Source organism: Cavia porcellus, unplaced genomic scaffold (assembly GCF_034190915.1).
Source record: "Cavia porcellus strain 051 isolate PalLab524CR breed Dunkin Hartley unplaced genomic scaffold, mCavPor4.1 scaffold_19, whole genome shotgun sequence".
In the NCBI taxonomy this organism is placed as follows: Eukaryota; Metazoa; Chordata; class Mammalia; order Rodentia; family Caviidae; genus Cavia; species Cavia porcellus.
Window position 1 is genome coordinate 31,331,280 of NW_026947502.1, and position 16,618 is coordinate 31,347,897.

Here is a 16,618-nt window from a genome sequence, read left to right on the forward strand (position 1 = left end):
CTGATAGAGGGAATGTGGATTTTGGAGCACAGGCAGAACTCAGAGGGGGCTGAAGGCTTTATTATTGGCAGATCTGTACACTGTACACTGGAGGGTAGGCAGGGTAGGCAGGTATGGGTCCTCCCAGACTGCTTGCTTTGCCCCTGAAGGCAGGAGAGAACTGGGAGTGTGTTTTCAGGTGCCTTTCCCGCTATGGTAGGGAGAGTACCTCTGTCCTCCTGCAGCCACTGCACAGGGTTTTAGGGCCGGTCGCCAGGAGCAGAAGCCTTCTTCCGCTCACGACTCAGCAGTGTGACGAGCTTGGCCTTGAAGCCCGCCTGTGGGCCTGAGCGGCTAGCGCTGCCTGCCTCATCCAGCTCCTGTTCTAGCAGCCGCCGGTACTGGGCCTCCAGGCTGCTGTTGTGAGCTGGGACAGGCCAGTTCAGGTCCTCACTGCTGTGGTAGACGGGGCTGACCAATGGACTGCGGTCACCAGAAGGGCCTTCCTGGGCCTTGGAACTCCCGTTGGGCAGCCCTGGGCTGGACTCCAGCATGCACAGGTTCTCGTAGAGGTGCTCAGCGCCAGCTGGGGGCCCACTGGCCCGCTTGCGCACTGAGGCATAGAGCTCAGAAGCTGGTTCTTCTGGTGTGGGGTCCAGAAGGAGTGGCAGGCTCTGGGGCCCTGGCTCGGTGACATATGCACTCCTGAAAGCGGGAACCCCAGGCACTGGAGGCACCTCCCGAAGCTCTCCAGGGGGCTCCAGGGAAGGCATGGAAGTGGCCCGAGGCAGGGGGCAAGGTTTCGGAGCTGCCGGCTCGGGTAGCCGTTCCCGCTGGCGGGCAATGGCGGCAGCCACTATGCCACAGATGTCAGGGGCACGTGAGCTGCTAAAGGCGAAGAGGCCCTCACCGGAGTCACAGCGGCGGCCAGCCTCGAAGGAGAACACGCCCTGGACATGGGTGACACAGGTGGGGAATCAGTGTCGGAGGGCTAGCACACTGCCTGCCTCCCAGGGCCCTTTCCGCAGGCAGCCACGTCCACCTCACCTTGTCAGAGCCAAACTTCCGCAGGAAGTGGTAGGGCCATCTGTAGAGGGCCTGGGGGCTGGAAGTCTCCCTCAGCTGGATGGTGTCCTGGCCCAGCACCAGGAGGTAGGGCCCCTTCAGCTGGCATCGGGTGGCAGCCTCAGTCCTCTGCACCACCACGGGAAACTCACTCACTGCCGGCAAGCAGGGAGGCATCAGGCTCCCAGGGCTGGCATGGCAGGCTGGGGTAGTAGGATGAGGCTCTTCCCTGGCCTCCCACACACTCACCTTCCCGCCAGGAGGAGTAGATGGAGTTCTCCTCCATGGGGACAAGCCCCCTCTTGGGACACTCAGCCTCTCTTGGTCCGGAGGAGCAATCCCCTGTGCCCTGCAGATGGGGCTCAAGTTAAAGATTAGGGCCCACCGGCTCATCTCCCGCTACCTCCCACGCGGTCAACAACTCAGGACTGCATGGCAAGAGGGCACTGAGGGACCCAGTGCTGGTCCAGCTCTGCCCCTGACATGTGTATGACCCCAGCCGCCTGTGGGAGGCGATCTCCCCACCTTCACGATGGGAGTGAGTCCCATTGGGCGCTCCCTGGGCTGGGGACTGGGCTGAGTTGTGTGATTCTCTGACAGCTTGGCACAGGGAAGAGGAGGGGGCCTCAGGGGCCGCACACAGCCATGAACTGGCCAGAGAGCAATGTCCAGGCTTCTTTCCATCGTCCCACTTGTGAGTCACCCTTGACCTTCCCTGCCCCTCCTCCCACATCTAGACATTTAGCAAGCGTCCTTAGGTAGTTTCTCACTCTAAGCACCTCTCCCATGACCATTGGCCCGGGGAGCATGGCTGCACACAGTGGAACTCACCTCCCATTTTCTCTTTGATCTTGTTCATTTTCTTTTCATTCAAAATGTTTAAAATGTGATATAATATACAGAAACATAAAATTTATCACTTTTGTTTGTTTGTGGTACTGGGGATTGAACACAGGGCCTTGTGCATGCGAGGGGAGCACTCTACACAAGACAGGGTCTCACTAAGTTGCCTAGGAGAGACTCAAGTTCATGATCCTTCGGCCTCAGGCTCCTGAATTGCTGGGATTAGAAGCATGAATCACCAAATCCTGTCTTTTTGTTTTGTTTTTTTGAGACAGGGTCTTGCTATATAATTTGCCCTGGCCCTGAACTCACTGTGTAGCCAAGGTTGGCCTCAAACTCAGTCTCCCAAATGCTGGGGTTATGGGTGTGTGCCACATGCCCAGCTGAAACCCAGCTATTTTAAAGCACATAACTCAGCAGTTTCTCATGTGGTTGCCTGGTGGTGCAGCCATCATCACAACCTGGTTCTGGAACTTCTTCATCACCCGAGTGCAAACTTCGTACCCATGAGAAGTCATTCCCCACTACACCCCTTGAAGCTTCTGGAAAATAATCTACTTTCTATCTCTCTAGTTTGCCTATTCTGGACATTCCCTATAAGTGGAATCATATTAGGTGGGCTTTCATGTCTGGCTTTTCACAACAAAATGCATTGAAAGTTTGTACTAGGGTTGGAGCTGTATACCTATAATCCCAGCTCTCTGGGAGGCTGAAGCAGGAGGACTGCAAACTTGAGCCCAATCGGGTAACTGCTTTAGTAAGATCATGTCTCAACAACAATAACAACAGCAAGTGGTCTATCCAGGTGGTATTTGGGTTTTTTTTTGGTACTGGGGATCGAACTCAATACCTTGTACTTGCCAAGCAGGTGCTTATGCCACTGAGCTAAATGCCTGGCTTTCCATGTTATACTTCGTTTCTGATGGTTGCATAATATTCTGTCAGATCATCAGGGGATTGCCATCTGGGCAACTGTGAATCCTGCTGCCATAAACATTCACATCAAGTTTTGTGTGGACACCTGTTTGAATTCTCTTGGGTATAGACTGAGCAGTTAAGTTGCTGGGTCATATGGTAACTCTATGATTAACTGTTTGAGGAACCACCAGACTTGTTTCGTTTTGGTCTATCACAGACCATGTGGCCTTTACAACCACCAGTTTAAACTTTCTGAAGTTTCCTCTGACTCAGATAAAATCCCAAACTCCACATGTGGCCCAAGTCAGTTTCATTTGGCTCTCACTGAACTCTCCAGCTTCACTGCCTCATGTATTTTTCTTGAGGCTCCTTTTCCCTTGATTATGCCAGCCTTCTTTCTTTCCCTTGAACACACCATACTTTCTCCTACCACAGGGCCTTTGCTCATGCTTCCCTCTCTGTTTAGAATTCTCCGACCTTACTGTCTTAGATGTACTTTCCTCAGACCTTTGCCTGGTGGGCCTCCCTCCCCACCCAGTACTAGGAACTACCTAAGGCCTTTGTTTGCACTGAGCTACAACCCTAGCCAAACTTCTTCAGTTTTCTTTTTTTTGTGACATAGGGTCTTCCTTGATAAGTCACTCAATCATCCAGGCTGGACTCAAACTTGAGATCTTCCTACCTTAGCCCGTCTAAGTGCTGGGATTGCAGGTGTGTGCTGCCCCGCCCAGGTTGTGGGCTCTTACATGTCATTCAAGACTCAGGCCCACTGTCCTGTCAGAAAGACTTTCCTTGGCCCTTCTCCTCACGTCCCTCCATTTCACTTTCACTGTAGCATGCGTGCCCATCTGAGACCCGCTCTGTCGGTTTCTAGGCCATTTCCCAGTCTTGCAGGTGTGTGGTAATACTCACACAGAGACAGGATATAAGTGAGCAAGGAGATGAACAAGTGTGGGCTGCGGTGCTTCCTCCTGCCCTGCACTCACCGGGAAGGCCAGTTGGCAGATGGGGTCCATCCAGGACTGGCGGTGCTGTGCAGCCAGCAGGTGGGTACGCTCGGTGGTGGTGAGCAGGAAGGCACCGGTGTCCCGGGGGCAGCTCTCACCATCAGCCGGCACCACAGACACACAATCGGCTAGGCGGATAACCCGCCGCTCCCCTCGCCGGGCTGGCCCTGCTGCTCGGTCACCTGCTGGCCCCGGGCCTCCATCCCGGGCATCCCAGCTTTCCAACCGGGCCACCCCTGATGGGCCTCCTGCGTACAGCAGAGCCCATACCTTCCGCCAGGACTTCTGCAAAGAAGAGGGTAGGAGAGAAGACCCTTGAGTGGCAGATGTGCCTGCCACCCAGCTTGGCACAAGCTTAACAACTTTTCTTCACCGCCTAGATGGGCCTTTGCCTCCCCATGTCCTCAGGGTTCCAGGGAAGGAGGCTGTGCCAGGGAACGCTTTGGAGTCTGTGGTTGGAGTTGGTTAGCCTGGGGTTCAAATTCCATTTACCATTTCTCTTTCCCCCATTTCCTAACTGCCCTCCATAGCACCAGTGTCCTCGGCTCTCATGAGGTCAGAACACGAAGGCAGGGCTTCCACTGGATTCCATCTATGAAGTGGCTAACGGTTGGCGCAGATCACTTGATGTTGCTATTATGCTGGTTCTTAATTCTACCCCTCAAGAAACACATTTGGGCCATGACTGGGTGGGAAGGAGGCCACAGCCTATTTTGGCAAGGAAGGAAACATGCAAATAGATTTAAATAAAGGAAACAGACCGTTGATCTGCCTGGGTAGCAGCTGAGGCTGAGTTATGGGGTGCAGGGCCTGCCACCAGAGAGGTGATCTCCCGGCTTCTCCCTTGTCTGAAGGGTGTGGCTCTCCCAGCTCAGCCCCTGGCCCTTGCTTGGGGGCCTCAGTGCCACTGTTAGAACCCATCTAAGGCTGTTCAGCTCTGACCCGCCTGGGGGTTTTGATCTCAGACCCTCCCCTTATTTCACCTTCCTCTTTAAATGAGGCAGCCTTTCTTACTAAGGCCTGTTCAGCCCCAACCCTTTCAAACAAGAACTAGATTCTGTTTGTTCACAAATTCCTGGGTTCCAGTACCCATCCCAGACTCCCTTCCCAGTTCTACCAGGTCTAGGTGCTTTCTGGGGCTAGGACGGCTGCCTGACAGCCAGGGGTCCCCACCTTGCCAAACTTGACGTGTTGCTGGTAGAGGATGCCATCCTTGACGGGTGTCTCTGCAGGCTCCATGGCCACGGCCAGCCAGAGGCCCACTGTCGAGAAGACTGAGAAGACTGGTGACAGGCTGGATGGGAACTTCTCACACTTCCTCTTCTGACCACTTCCCCCTCCCTCTGTCCAGAGACGCAGCTGCTGGGCCAGGGGGAGGGGAGCCCAGTCTTCAGTTACGGGATGGGAGGGGTAGCACATTCTTCCCAGGGATTCTGGTTGGCCCAGGTTGCCTATACCTGCTTGGCAGGAGCCTCAGGCCTCCTGAGGGCAAGTGATCCTTGTCCGGGCACCTGGGTCAGCTGGGTATGAGCATCTGACCACAGGCTGGCTGCCTTGAATCATGAACTGTGACCCTTCCCCCACCCCAGGAGCCGTGCACCCTGGGACCTGGTACCTAGTAGCCAGCTGCCTCCCGCGGGCCCTTTAGACAGGCCAGCTCCTGGCTCTCATCCAGTTCTTGTTTGTCCCTAGCCCTGCCTGAGTGTCTGCTCAATCTCTGCTTCCACCCAAAGTGTTTCTAACATTCACTTGCTTTTCCTTTTTTGCAGCTCCTGCTCCACCTGGGCTGACCTGGCTTTCTCTGCTAACCCCAAACCAACCCTGCTTCTCTCCTTCCTCGGATCTAATCTGTGCTCCTGAACTCAGCACTCAGGGGCGCGAGTTCTGGCCTCCACCTCCCTGAGCCTCATTCCGCACAGTCCAGCCCCTCGAGCACACCCCTTACCACTGTGTTGCTGGGGGACATGGGTACCTCTTCCTCCTGGAGGCTGTCCCTGAGCAACCACTATTCCTGAGAGCACAGTGGCCTTCACGACACGCCTCAAGCCAAGCGGCCAGTCCACTGAAGATCCATAACCTTGAATGGCTCTGGTCACATGAGCATGGGTGGCAGGTCCCCAGGGGGCTCCCCAGAGAGGTCACATGCTCTCTTATAGCTGCTTCCTGTCAACTATCTTTTTTTTAACCTGGCCTTGCTGGAGGTTGGTATCTTGGCAGTATCTGAGTCTGAATATCTGAATTCTGGGAACAGTCTTATCAGTTCATTGCTCCCTTTAGGGAAGAACATGTAACCAGGCTAATGAATGCTGTTTTAGATTTGCATATTTGGTCAGGAAATGTCTTTTTTGTTTTTGGTTTTTGATTCACGGTTTTGCTCTGCAGTTCAGGCTGGCCTTGAACTCTGTACTCAGGTTGGCCTCAAACTTGCAGCGATCCTTTTGCTTCTCTCCTGAGTGCTGGGATTACAGGCATGTACACCATCCCCGCACCAGGAAGTACCTTCTAAAGGCCTGCTGGCACTTGGCTCTGTGGCTCCTGAGCCCCATACAGTTCCAGGTCTCAGAAACCATGTCCTCTGCGTTTTCACTGCCGTTTCAACAATGAGGAAATCAAGACTCAGAAAAGTTAAGTAACTTGCTTAAGGTCACACACCAAGTGACAAACATCACTTGAGCAACTGCTGTCCTGCTGGATAAGCATGTGGCCTTACATGTGAAAGTCCTAGCACAGAAGAACTGTGTGACACATGGCCACTGCTGTGTGTGCTTCTGCTTGTTTCTCAGACACTTAAGTCTTGACAGACCTGAGGACAGTCTTACAAAGGTTGTCCATGTTTGCTCACTTACCTGTGGGCTTCCTAGGCAGGTCTCTGCCTGGCTTGTCTGAGTCTTTATCACCCAGCAAAAAAAATAGAACACAGTAGGTCAGTGGGTATGTGGCCAGAATGGGATTCCTGTCACATCTGCCACCTCCTCAGTGAATAAACCTAAGCGTTTCCAAGTGGAAGGCTGTGCAGGAAGGCAGCCAGCAGGGGCTTGAGCCAGGAAAGCCTCCCAAGAGACTCGCGGAAAAGCTCTCTGAGCACCACACAAGCATCAGAAAGAGCAAAGTTTGGGGTTATGACAGCTGGTCAGGAGGTGAGAGACAACCATTTCCCCTTGGCACCCTGCTGTGGGTCCTACTTGAGCCATAAATTCCAGAGTGCCCTGAGGAACGCCCTGAGGCCTGAGTGGGGCATTGGCTAGGTGGCTCCTTTATGGCCAAGTGCCAGTAGTCTGGGTGCTGGCGGCAGCAGTGGGACATGCCGACACCTTGGCTCAGAAGGTGTTGGAGGGGGGAAGGGGTGCGGTCTGTACAGGAGCCGGGGGCAGATGAGTGAGACCCAGAAGCAGAGCTGAGGCTGAGCGTTTTAATGGCAGCTGGGGGTTGGAAGGGGGAGGATACACAAAAATAGTAATCTGAGGAACACGGTGAGCAGCCCAGGCCAGCTGGGCTGAGAATGCTGGCTTCTTGTCCTGGGGCTGGTCTGTGGAAGAAGTCCCAGCACTGAGGCCTCTTGGAGGGAAGTGGGGAAAACAGATGGCTCAGAAGTCCATAGAGCTGTGGGCCAGGTAGTCCTTGCGGCCGATGTTGCTGACCTGCTTGGTCTGCATGGCCTCCAGTTTGGGACAGTCAGTGATCCGATGGCCAAGGCCCCCGCAGAAGGCACAGCCACGCTCTCCTGGAGGGTGAGGGGAGGGTCAGGAAGGTCACAGATCCAGGATCCAGCCTCCAGAATGCAGGCCCCCCAGAAAGGTCCCCCCAAGTACCCCACTGTCTAGTATGAACTTGATTTGTGGTGTTCCCCTACTCTGTCTTCAAGGATGCCCCCGACCTAAGCCCACCACCAGGGAGGCCTTCTGCCTCCTGCTTGACACTGACCTCCGATATCCAGCATGGACTCGTCCCCGCAGTGCAGTACTTGCAGCACTGGTGGCACCTTCTGTTTAGCTTCTAATAGTAGGGCCTTGAGGTCCATCAGCACGGACTCATCTGGAAGGGGGAGGTGGCAGGGGACTCAGGAAACCATCAAGCCCTATTCTGGGCCCTGTGTTGGGGCCTGGTGGTGGCAGGTGGGGGAGCTGGGGAACAACTGACGTGGCTCTGGTGAAAGACTCACCACAAGCCTTGTTGATGAAGGTGGTAGCAATGCCAGTGTTTCCTGAGCGTCCAGTACGACCGATCCGGTGCACTGCAGGGAGGGATACGGCCTCTGGTCCACTGCCCAGGGACTGGGGACCGAGCTTGACCCCTCTTTTTCTAGCCCACACCCTAAGTCTCCCAAGTTCCCTACCGTAATTCTCAATTTCCTCTGGCATGTCGTAATTGATGACATGCTGGATGGCAGGAAAGTCCAGGCCCTTAGAGGCAACGTCTGTGGCCACTAGGACATCTTTCTTGCCCTCTCGAAATGCTTCAATGGCCTTGGTCCGTTCCTCCTGGTCTACAAAGGGTCAGGTAGGAGATATTATAGTTATAGCAGGAATTTCAGGATTAGAGGAAGGTTGGGCAGGCAAGAAGGGGGATTAGGTGGGAGGCCGCCATGGCCAAAGGGTCCATGTCAATGCAGTAGTGCCCTGACCTTTGCCCCCATGGATGGCCACAGCCTCGACACCCTTGAGCAGCAGGTACTCGTGGATGGCATCGACGTCTGCCTTCTTCTCCGCAAAGATAAGCACCTGTCCAGGAAGGCTGACTCATCACAGGGTCTCCCCTCGGCGACATGCACTGCACTGTCCCTACCGCCCTCTCTCCTGCCCTGGGACCACAGCCCCAGCCTGAACTGGCTGCACTCACAGGTGGAGGAGTCTTCTGCAGGCACTCGAGCAGGTACACCATCTTAGCTTCCTCCTTCACATATTCCACCTCCTGCCACCAAAGGGGCCAGGTCAAGTGATCCCAAGGCTAGGCTCACAAGCCATGGCCCTGTTAAAGAGAATGAGCCACTAATCTTGGCCAGAAGTTGACCAGGAACCTCTTGCTACCAAGGGCTGGACACACTAAGAATGGCCCTGGCTGAAGGCCAGAAGGTTTCAGTAAAATCCCCAAGGCCCACAGGGTGAAGCCCTTGTTCCAATCAGCTTTGAGGGAGCCTGACAGGCGAGAGAGTGCTGACTTACCTGTATGACATCCAGGCTGGCAGCTCCAGCACGTCCCACGTTGATAGTGACAGGCTTTACCAGGGCACTCTTGGCAAAGTTCTGAATCTTCTTAGGCATGGTAGCACTGAAGAGCAGAGTCTGCCGCTGGCCCTGAGAAAGGACAGGAGCTGGGGCCCCGGGCATGAAGGGCTGGGTGGGGCTGGGGCAAAGGTAGGAGATGGAAACACTGAGCGGCTGGGTTGCTGCCCACCAGAAGTGGGAGCAGAGGGTGAGACAGCAAGGGGCCCACAGCCCTCCATAATGAATATGGTATGCATGGGGAGGAAAATAGCAGAGGGTGGGCACCTTAAAGTAGGAGAAGATGGTACGGATGTCGCCCTCAAAGCCCATATCGATCATGCGGTCAGCCTCATCCAAGGCCAGGTAGCGGCAGATGTCGAGGCTGACCATCTTCTTTTGTAGCAAATCCATGAGGCGCCCAGGGGTGGCCACCATCATGTGCACACCACTGAGGATTAAAGAGAGACCCTGAGGTTGGGGTCACCTGTCCATCTCCTACTGAGAGGCTGTATCCTGCCACTGTTCTGCTGTTCTGCACTATGGACCTCCTTCCTGTCTCTGCTCCTGTCTTCTCCTTCCCACCCCCTCCTCCTGCCCTAAGTACACATTTATGTTCTGGAAGAAGGAGACACAGACTTCTGGACAGCACTTGGCCTGGCACACATTCTTTTTCCTCCAGGGTCACTCATCTTGCCCCAGGAGAGTGATCCTGAATCTTTGCAGAGGCTTCACTGTGCCCTATTTTTTTTTTTTTTTTTTTAAGCTCAGGCTAGCGTCCAACTTGGTATGTCCTCAAACTGAAGATCTTTCTGTGTGGCCTCTCAAGCACTGTGATTAAAGCTGTGCCTGATTCTGCAGTCTCTTTGTAGCCCTTGCTGGGCTTACTTTCTGGGTATACTGACTTCATCTTTTTTGGGGCGGCATCTTTCTGAGACAGAGAATGCCTTTCATGACTCTAAGACCTCATCCACGGTATCTGGTGCTAGCAGTTGGAGACTGCATTGTATGGACAGGACATGAGTGCTTTGGGATCTAGTCCATGTCCAGATCTGCCACTCTTCAAAATTCAAATGTCACCTTCCCTGAAAGCCTTGTCTGACTTCTTTCTTCCCAGATGTCCCAAAAGGATGGGCTATTCTATTTGTTGTGTTCCCACAGTACCTGACTACATCCCTCTATCTTACCTTAACCCATCTTTCCATTATATTTCAGGGCCCTTGAGGGTTGGGCTCACAGGAAGCCTCTGTGGGGTCCAGGGAGTGACTAAAGGGACCTTTAGCTTTTCTATGTAAGTTGGGGAGGCCCATGGGGCAAGGTTCCCTGTACATACTGTCGGATGGTCTCCATCTGCTCTTTGACGGACATCCCTCCAATGCACAGAGCACAGCGCAGGAGGGGTGAGCTGTCCTCCTGTAGCAGGCGGCAGTAATATTCCAGGATGCCATGGGTCTGCCGGGCCAGCTCCCGCTGTAGGAACAGGGATACAGCTGGTACCTGGAGGCAGCCACAGCATCTACCCTGCCCACCAGGTTAGGCTATCTTACTGAGGGGCAGATGATGAGTCCATAGGGCCCTTCACGCTTAGAGAAAGGCAACCGCTTCTCCTGTTCAAGGCAGAACATGATGACAGGCAACGTGAACACAAGCGTCTTGCCTGACCCCGTGAAGGCGATACCAATCATGTCTCGGCCAGACAGACTGTTAAGAGAAGACAGCCTGAGATCCAGCAGAAGGCAGCAACTACTTCTCCAGCCAGACACCTGACCATTTCCCCTCCTGTCACAACCCTCCCCAGGGACCCCAGGTCTCAGTCCATACTCACATGGTGGGGATGCCCTGGATCTGGATGGGTGTTGGGTGGAGAATGCCCTTTTTCTTCAAGCCTCGAAGGATGGCTGTGGAAAATAACAGGCACTTTATCAGAGGCCTAGCACCTGTGGAACTGGCATTTCTTCAAAAGTTAAAGTGATGGACTGAAGACTAGGGAACAAAAAGATGGGAAGAAAGGAAAACTTTTGTAATGCCATAGGCTTAATGGGGCCAGGCTTCACATTCAGGTCTAAGCTCAACATTACTTTGCCAGTGAAGCTCTGTAACAGTGGAGGAGTGAACATATGGCTAGGGTAACTGAAAGGCAATCATAAAGAAACCCCGTATCAAATCCTGGCATCCTCATTGGCTAGACCCAGTGATCATGCTGCTGAGCTAAATGAGAACGAGAATACAACAAAGGTTTGGTTTATAAAAGTGTGCTGTGTTCACTTTGGCAGCATCTATACTGAAAAGTGTGGTGTTTCTCCCAGATACCTGCAGGAAACTTCATTTCCTTGAAGCTCTTAATGGGTGGTGGGATACCATCTCCTTCGACCAGGATGTGGTACTTCTTCCGTACTCGCTCATGCCGCTCCTCAGACATGCTCAGGACATAACGGGGTGGGGTCCAACTATGGGTGAGTAGTGGGGATCAACAGAAGCCCTGGATACTGCTAATCTCAGCAGTATGTCATCTTGAGTAAAAGTGACTGCCCCAACTAGGAAGGTGTACCTGGTTTTGATTGGGTCATCATATGTGATGCCTTTGGCCATCTCCTTCACTGACATCAGGGCTGGAAGACAGACATAGCTTAGGGTGACTCTTGCTTCCCAGATATCAGATCTCTTGATACGTAACATGCTTGAGGTTGGGGTGAGGCAGTTTAGTCCACCTCCTCATTGCCCTGGCTGCAATAATACCTCGGCCCTCAGCCACACTCTCCAGAATCTTCTCTTCTTCTTTCAACTGCTTCTCCTTTGCAGACTCCTTGCGGGCTGAGAAAACAAGGCAAAGACACCAGAGACAGGTAGACATCAACATAGGAAAAGAGGTTTGGCTTCTCCTTTTCCCCTCAAGCAGTGCTGCCCAACTCACCTTCAGCCTTCTCTTTGAGGTGCTGGTGCTGATCCAGGAGACTGACATTGGACTGAGGGCCCAGCGGGATATCGTCCTCATCTCCCCGGGGCTCGCTGCTGCAGTCCTGCTGTTCCTCTTCTGCAGCTCCTTTGCGTCTTCGTTGCAGCAGCTTCTGGAGCTGAAGTCCAACAGTACCCCTCAGAATAAAGCCCGACAGAAGAGCGGGTCATCGGGTTCCTGCTTAAAATCTTGGTTTTTGGGCGAGGGTCCTGTGTCTTACTCCTTAGATTAGGTTGTCGGGCACTCATTTGCTTTGGGAACACGCTCCCATGTATTAACGCTGCTCAGATCACCCACTACTCCCTGAAGGTCAGGGCACTTCCCATCCAATTACGTCCCAGTACTCAGCCTCCACATTTCTCCACTTATCTGGGTTTCTCACCAGTAGTTGCCGGCGCTGTCGCAATGGTACATAAGGTACGTATTCTTCGTCGTCCTCATCCTCAGCCTCAGAGCGGCTTCCTGCAGCAGACGTCTCGTCGACCCGAGCTCGCTGCAGATATACAAGAATCAAGTCCCGACCCCGCTGCCTTCACTTGGGCTCCCCAACCGCGCAGGCCTCAACTTTTCTCCCACCTTTTTTTCGGGATCTGGCTCCTCCATCCTTTGCCGTAAAAGCACCCTACAACCAAACCACGCCTCATCTTTGAGTGAAATCCAATCAGATGTTAAGAAACGGAGTGGTCGGCTAGCAACTATGTCCGTGTGACGGATCGCGCAGAGGGACAAATTTCTTATGTTTGCACTACTGTTGCCTGAGAGGAGGAGGAGAGTGGCTTGCATTGCGTTGTGGGATACTGGAGGATTTGGAGCATGCGTAGAAGGTTCAAGCCAGCCTTGGCACTGGAAGACTCCTTGAATGGACACTGCTGATCGTGAGCGGAAGGAAAGGGCTTTCAACTAGGTGCGCGAAACTGTACGACAGTACGGCCTATTGGGGTCGCTAGTTTCCAGATCCAACAAACTGGGATTCCTCCTGTGTCTCACTGTGTGCCTGGGTGTGGAGAAGGGTGGGGGCTTGCAGACTTGGTGACTGAACATCTGCTACCATTCTGACCCGTGTTCTCATTTGTGTGTGATAACAAACTATGGTCGGAGTGGTAAAGGTTAATAAAATACTGATGACAGTGTTTTTAAATTGTCGATTATTGTTGTAAATCTAAGTGACTGCCTGAGCCACCAGAGGTGGTTTAAAGACAGTGGTTCTGCGCTTCCAGCAAAGCGTGGTGATTGGCGCAGAGTGGAAGGGAGGCTTTCTACAGATGCAGCAGGAAAAGGTCTGTCAGTGTGCAAGTACAATTCCCCAGGGAACAAAGTGGGATGGATGATGTGAGGTGACGTAGCTAGAGCTGAACTTGAAAAAGGAGACTGGGCCGCAGTGACAGTGACTGTCAGAATGTGTAAATTTTGTGGTCTTTCCTTGATTTGTGTGTTTGTTTGACGTAAGATCTCCTTATGTCGTTTAGGCTGGCCTCAAACTCGCAGCAGTCCTCCCATCAGCGACATGTGCCGCGCCATGCCTGGCTCAATTAGGACCAGGCATGTTTGATGTGCACCTGTAATCCCAGCACTTGGAGGCTGGGACAGGACTGCTGAGTTCGAGTCCAGCTTTGGTCAAATAGTGAGTCCAGCCTGTTCTACATAGTGAGATTCTATCTAAAAAAAAAAAAAAAAAAAAAAAAAAAAAAAAAGGAATCCTGTTGGTAAATGGGCTGGCCAGACCTACGTATCTGGCATGATGAAGCAGAATTTGAGGTAAGCATACCAATTCAGCTGGACTGCAGGAACCTGGTGTAAGTAGAGAGATTCACAGCTGATAAAGGTTTCCCAGGGAAGTGGCTACATTTCCTTGGAGACTGGGACAGACCAGGAACCAAGAATTGTGAGTCTTGATCAGTGTTCTGTACTCTTTTCTCAGGAAGAGGCAGCTGACACTCATTCTGTATGGCTGAGCTTTACCTGGGTGGGCAGGCAGCAAGGGTGGTGGTTGCTGCTCATAAATGTCCTATGCAGGAGTCTTAGTGACTGTAGAGCGATTCTCTAGATATGGCACTTCCCACACAAGCTGAAGTTGAGTGGGTTTTGGTAAACCACTTTGAGGGGAGGCAGTGTGGACACAAGTGAGTGTGAGGCATTTTTAGCAAACCCCTTGCATTAAAATCTGAATTTATAAACAAAGCTGCATTTGAGAGATGAGGTAATTTGCTCAACTTTACAGAGCATTTCATTATTCTTTTAACTTTCAAATCCTTAGGCTATGTGTCCCATTCCCACTGAGAAATCAGACTTAGGTCATAAAAACTTTTACCTCAACTGTTTACCCTCAACTGTCACTGACTACATTAAGTCAGTGACGAGCTTCAGTCAGCCAAGCTTCAGGTGCACTGTCCAAGACGGTCTCCCTCCCTTTGACTCCTTGTGACACCCACCCTGCTGATGCTTAGCCATCTTACAAAGAAGGAAACCAATACAATATTGGAAGAAGGCTGCTTCAGACTCACATACCAGGGACCTTCCACAAGAGGAAAGGATATAGATTCCAAAGAAATACAGGCCTGTGCTCAGCCCTACTTGGTCAAAGTTCAGCTGATGAGGTTCACTTTCCTGTTTTAGCCTTAGTTTACTCATTTACAAAATGGGCTAACAGTCCCACATATGATTGTTCTGAGGGGTCCTGAGGATTAAATAGAAAACTGTGCCAAATTGATGAAACACAGGATCTGCTTCATAAGGTTAGTAACTAAAAAATTGGATCCAATGCTTCTAAGCAACCCCTCATCCCATTTCCTGCCAGACCAACAAATCACAATCACACCAACTCTGTGTTCAAATGTTGCTTTATCTTTCAGCATGAAAGATCTTCACAGTATCAAAAGAATTGAAAAAAAAAAATAATAAAACTGAACACAAAGCAGTGTTGGGCCAGCAGTACCATCAGCCGCTGGCCCACAGGCCAGCCCAGTCCCCAGTCTCTGAGTATGGAGGCTGCGTAGCACCAGGAAACAGCTCATCAGAGGCTCTGAAGGACCCCTGCGCAGTGTGGCATCCATTCAGCTTTTGGTTGGTCCAGGATGGAAGGAGCAGCAAGGGTTAGGGCAGGTGGTCAGGGCACACGGGAGGAGAACTCGCAGACCTTCAGCTGGCAGTCGGGGCCTCCGGATGCCCTGAAGAAGCTTGACCTAGAGAAGGCTGAGAAAGGACCAAAGAGTAGGATCACTGGGAGCAATGGCTGTGCTCTACCTTTCCCATGCCAACATGGGGTCCCTAGGGAGGCAGAAACAGCTGGCTCAGATTTTTGTTCCTTAGGCTGAAAATGCTGAAGAGACTTCCTGGCTGACTTTTAACACAGGAAGAAGGTTAAGACCCTGTTGAGGGACAAAACCCAGTCCTGGGGTTCTGGCAACATGTAGGACAATCTTCGAGGTGCCTAGGTCCCCTGCTGCAGCACATCCTTCCAGGCCAGGTCTAATGGCCACTGGCATCTGTTTTCCCACTAGCAAGTTTTGGAGGAGGCCACCCCTCCACTCAGTCTCCAGGGACATGGCCTGGGCTGGGCCTCAGTGCATGCTAGGATTCCTTTCTTACACACTGAGGCTCTCAGCCCACCAAAGGATGGTAAAGAAAACACTCAGTGGTGTATGTGTGTGTCCATGTGTCTGCTATCTTAGGAAACACACAGGCAAGGAAGGAGAGGATGGCTGGATTGATTTCCTGAAAAGTGGAACTGGAGACGTGACCTTTTTACTTACAGTAGGAACAACAGGTCAAGTGCCTGGTTCCTGTGGAGGTGGAGAAGAGAGGTAGGAGGGCAGCTTGGCTTTGGCAGATATTCCTGGGGAGTGGACCCTCTGATTTGGCAAATGACCAGGAAGCCCAGCTTCCTTAGAGCAGAGGGCTGAGAGGGAGTCTGAAGAACATCCTGATTTGGGACAAGTCCTAGATACCATGCCACAGAGAGCCCCAGCCTTAAAGGGTGCTTCAGGCTCTTCGGGCTGTCCTGGAGAGCTGAGGGTGTGGGAAATGCATTGTGTTAGCCCAGAGAGGTGCCCTGGCACTGGAAACAGGAGAGTGGAGACAAGTGAAGATCTCAGGGGCATATGTCCCTAAGGCCAGCCTAACTGCCCCAGCCTCCTATGGCCTTGAGGGAAGCTATGGAGTTGTTAGCAAGAAAAGGCCTGGTCCCAGGGACACAAGACAGGGTTGAGACACGGAACTGTATAATCATAAAGCCCTGAACTCAGCACCAAGGACACTTGCTATCTGCCCTTCTCTTTTGCACTAAGGTTCCTGGCCCAATGCTTTCTCTAGTTTTCTGTACTTAGTTCAAGAGTATCAGCCAGTGTGTTAATATTTCAGACAAAAGAACCAGTGCAAAGGCCAGAGCCGTCCAGGATCAGGTTTCTTCTTCCTGGAGGCAGCATGGCTACCAATTTCCTCAAGGAATTTGTTCTGTTTGGAGGGAAGCACCCACCAACTCCTTTGTGGGTTTCTTTTTTTTTTTTTTTTTTTTGAGGTAAGGTCTCACTATGTACTTTAGACTGAGCTTGAACTCATCACAATCCTCCTGACTCAGCCTCCCAAGCATATTTGTTTGTTTGTTTATTTATTTATGATACCAGGAATTGAACTCACCACTTTGTGCTTGCCAGGCAGGC

The 16,618-nt window shown here is 52.3% G+C and overlaps 3 protein-coding genes and 1 long non-coding RNA gene across 23 annotated transcripts in view; 1 reads left to right on the forward strand and 3 right to left on the reverse strand.

The window, feature by feature from the left end:
* LOC134471625 (uncharacterized) overlaps positions 1-6,134 on the forward strand; it is a 20,064-nt gene extending 13,930 nt beyond the window's left edge. The window contains exon 2 of the long non-coding RNA XR_010041126.1: positions 5,582-6,134. This is a non-coding gene — a long non-coding RNA (uncharacterized LOC134471625). The remainder of the gene's footprint in view (positions 1-5,581) is intronic.
* On the reverse strand, positions 40-5,925 carry Dok3 (docking protein 3). 3 transcript variants are annotated; one of them, XM_013156130.2, is made up of 6 exons: positions 5,758-5,925; positions 4,986-5,171; positions 3,792-4,097; positions 1,294-1,393; positions 1,027-1,199; positions 40-929 (listed from the first exon to the last, which is right to left on the reverse strand). In XM_013156130.2, exons 1-6 carry the CDS (start codon positions 5,776-5,778, stop codon positions 240-242), a joined length of 1,476 nt encoding a protein of 491 aa, XP_013011584.1. In that variant the 5' UTR covers positions 5,779-5,925; the 3' UTR covers positions 40-239. The 3 variants fall into 3 exon arrangements, with proteins under 3 accessions (XP_013011584.1, XP_063086955.1, XP_003473214.4); XM_063230885.1 differs by having other exon boundaries at positions 4,986-5,086; positions 5,758-5,879; XM_003473166.5 differs by having other exon boundaries at positions 5,785-5,803.
* A 1,073-nt stretch (positions 6,135-7,207) lies between the features above and the next one.
* Positions 7,208-12,685, reverse strand: Ddx41 (DEAD-box helicase 41). Its single transcript, XM_003473253.5, has 17 exons — positions 12,540-12,685; positions 12,346-12,456; positions 11,922-12,081; positions 11,747-11,821; positions 11,559-11,619; positions 11,321-11,457; positions 10,836-10,908; positions 10,558-10,711; positions 10,344-10,480; positions 9,299-9,461; positions 8,972-9,103; positions 8,649-8,720; positions 8,434-8,530; positions 8,146-8,295; positions 7,972-8,043; positions 7,734-7,844; positions 7,208-7,533 (listed from the first exon to the last, which is right to left on the reverse strand). The coding sequence occupies exons 1-17, from the start codon at positions 12,564-12,566 to the stop codon at positions 7,397-7,399; spliced, it is 1,869 nt and encodes a 622-aa protein (XP_003473301.2). The 5' UTR covers positions 12,567-12,685; the 3' UTR covers positions 7,208-7,396.
* Positions 12,686-14,782: 2,097 nt separating this feature from the next.
* Fam193b (family with sequence similarity 193 member B) overlaps positions 14,783-16,618 on the reverse strand; it is a 31,761-nt gene continuing 29,925 nt past the window's right edge. For all 18 annotated transcript variants that reach the window (XR_010041130.1, XM_063230888.1, XM_063230887.1 and 15 more), the window contains one exon: positions 14,783-15,152. The gene's annotated coding sequence lies outside the window, so the exon portion shown is untranslated. The remainder of the gene's footprint in view (positions 15,153-16,618) is intronic.

Bases quoted from the DNA above. Each gene is read 5' to 3' on its own strand.
- Dok3 (XM_013156130.2), bottom strand. From the start codon at position 5,778: ATGTCCCCCAGCAACACAGTG. The intron at 1,394-3,791 runs GTGAGTGCAGGG...CCCCATCTGCAG, and splicing joins TCTGCCAACTGGCCTTCCCG to GGCACAGGGGATTGCTCCTC. The intron at 1,200-1,293 runs GTGAGTGTGTGG...GCTTGCCGGCAG, and splicing joins CTACTCCTCCTGGCGGGAAG to TGAGTGAGTTTCCCGTGGTG.
- Ddx41 (XM_003473253.5), bottom strand. From the start codon at position 12,566: ATGGAGGAGCCAGATCCCGAAAAAAAG. The intron at 11,822-11,921 runs GTGAGTTGGGCA...TTGTTTTCTCAG, and splicing joins CCTCAAAGAGAAGGCTGAAG to CCCGCAAGGAGTCTGCAAAG. The intron at 8,531-8,648 runs GTGAGTGCAGCC...CTTCCTGGACAG, and splicing joins TGCAGAAGACTCCTCCACCT to GTGCTTATCTTTGCGGAGAA.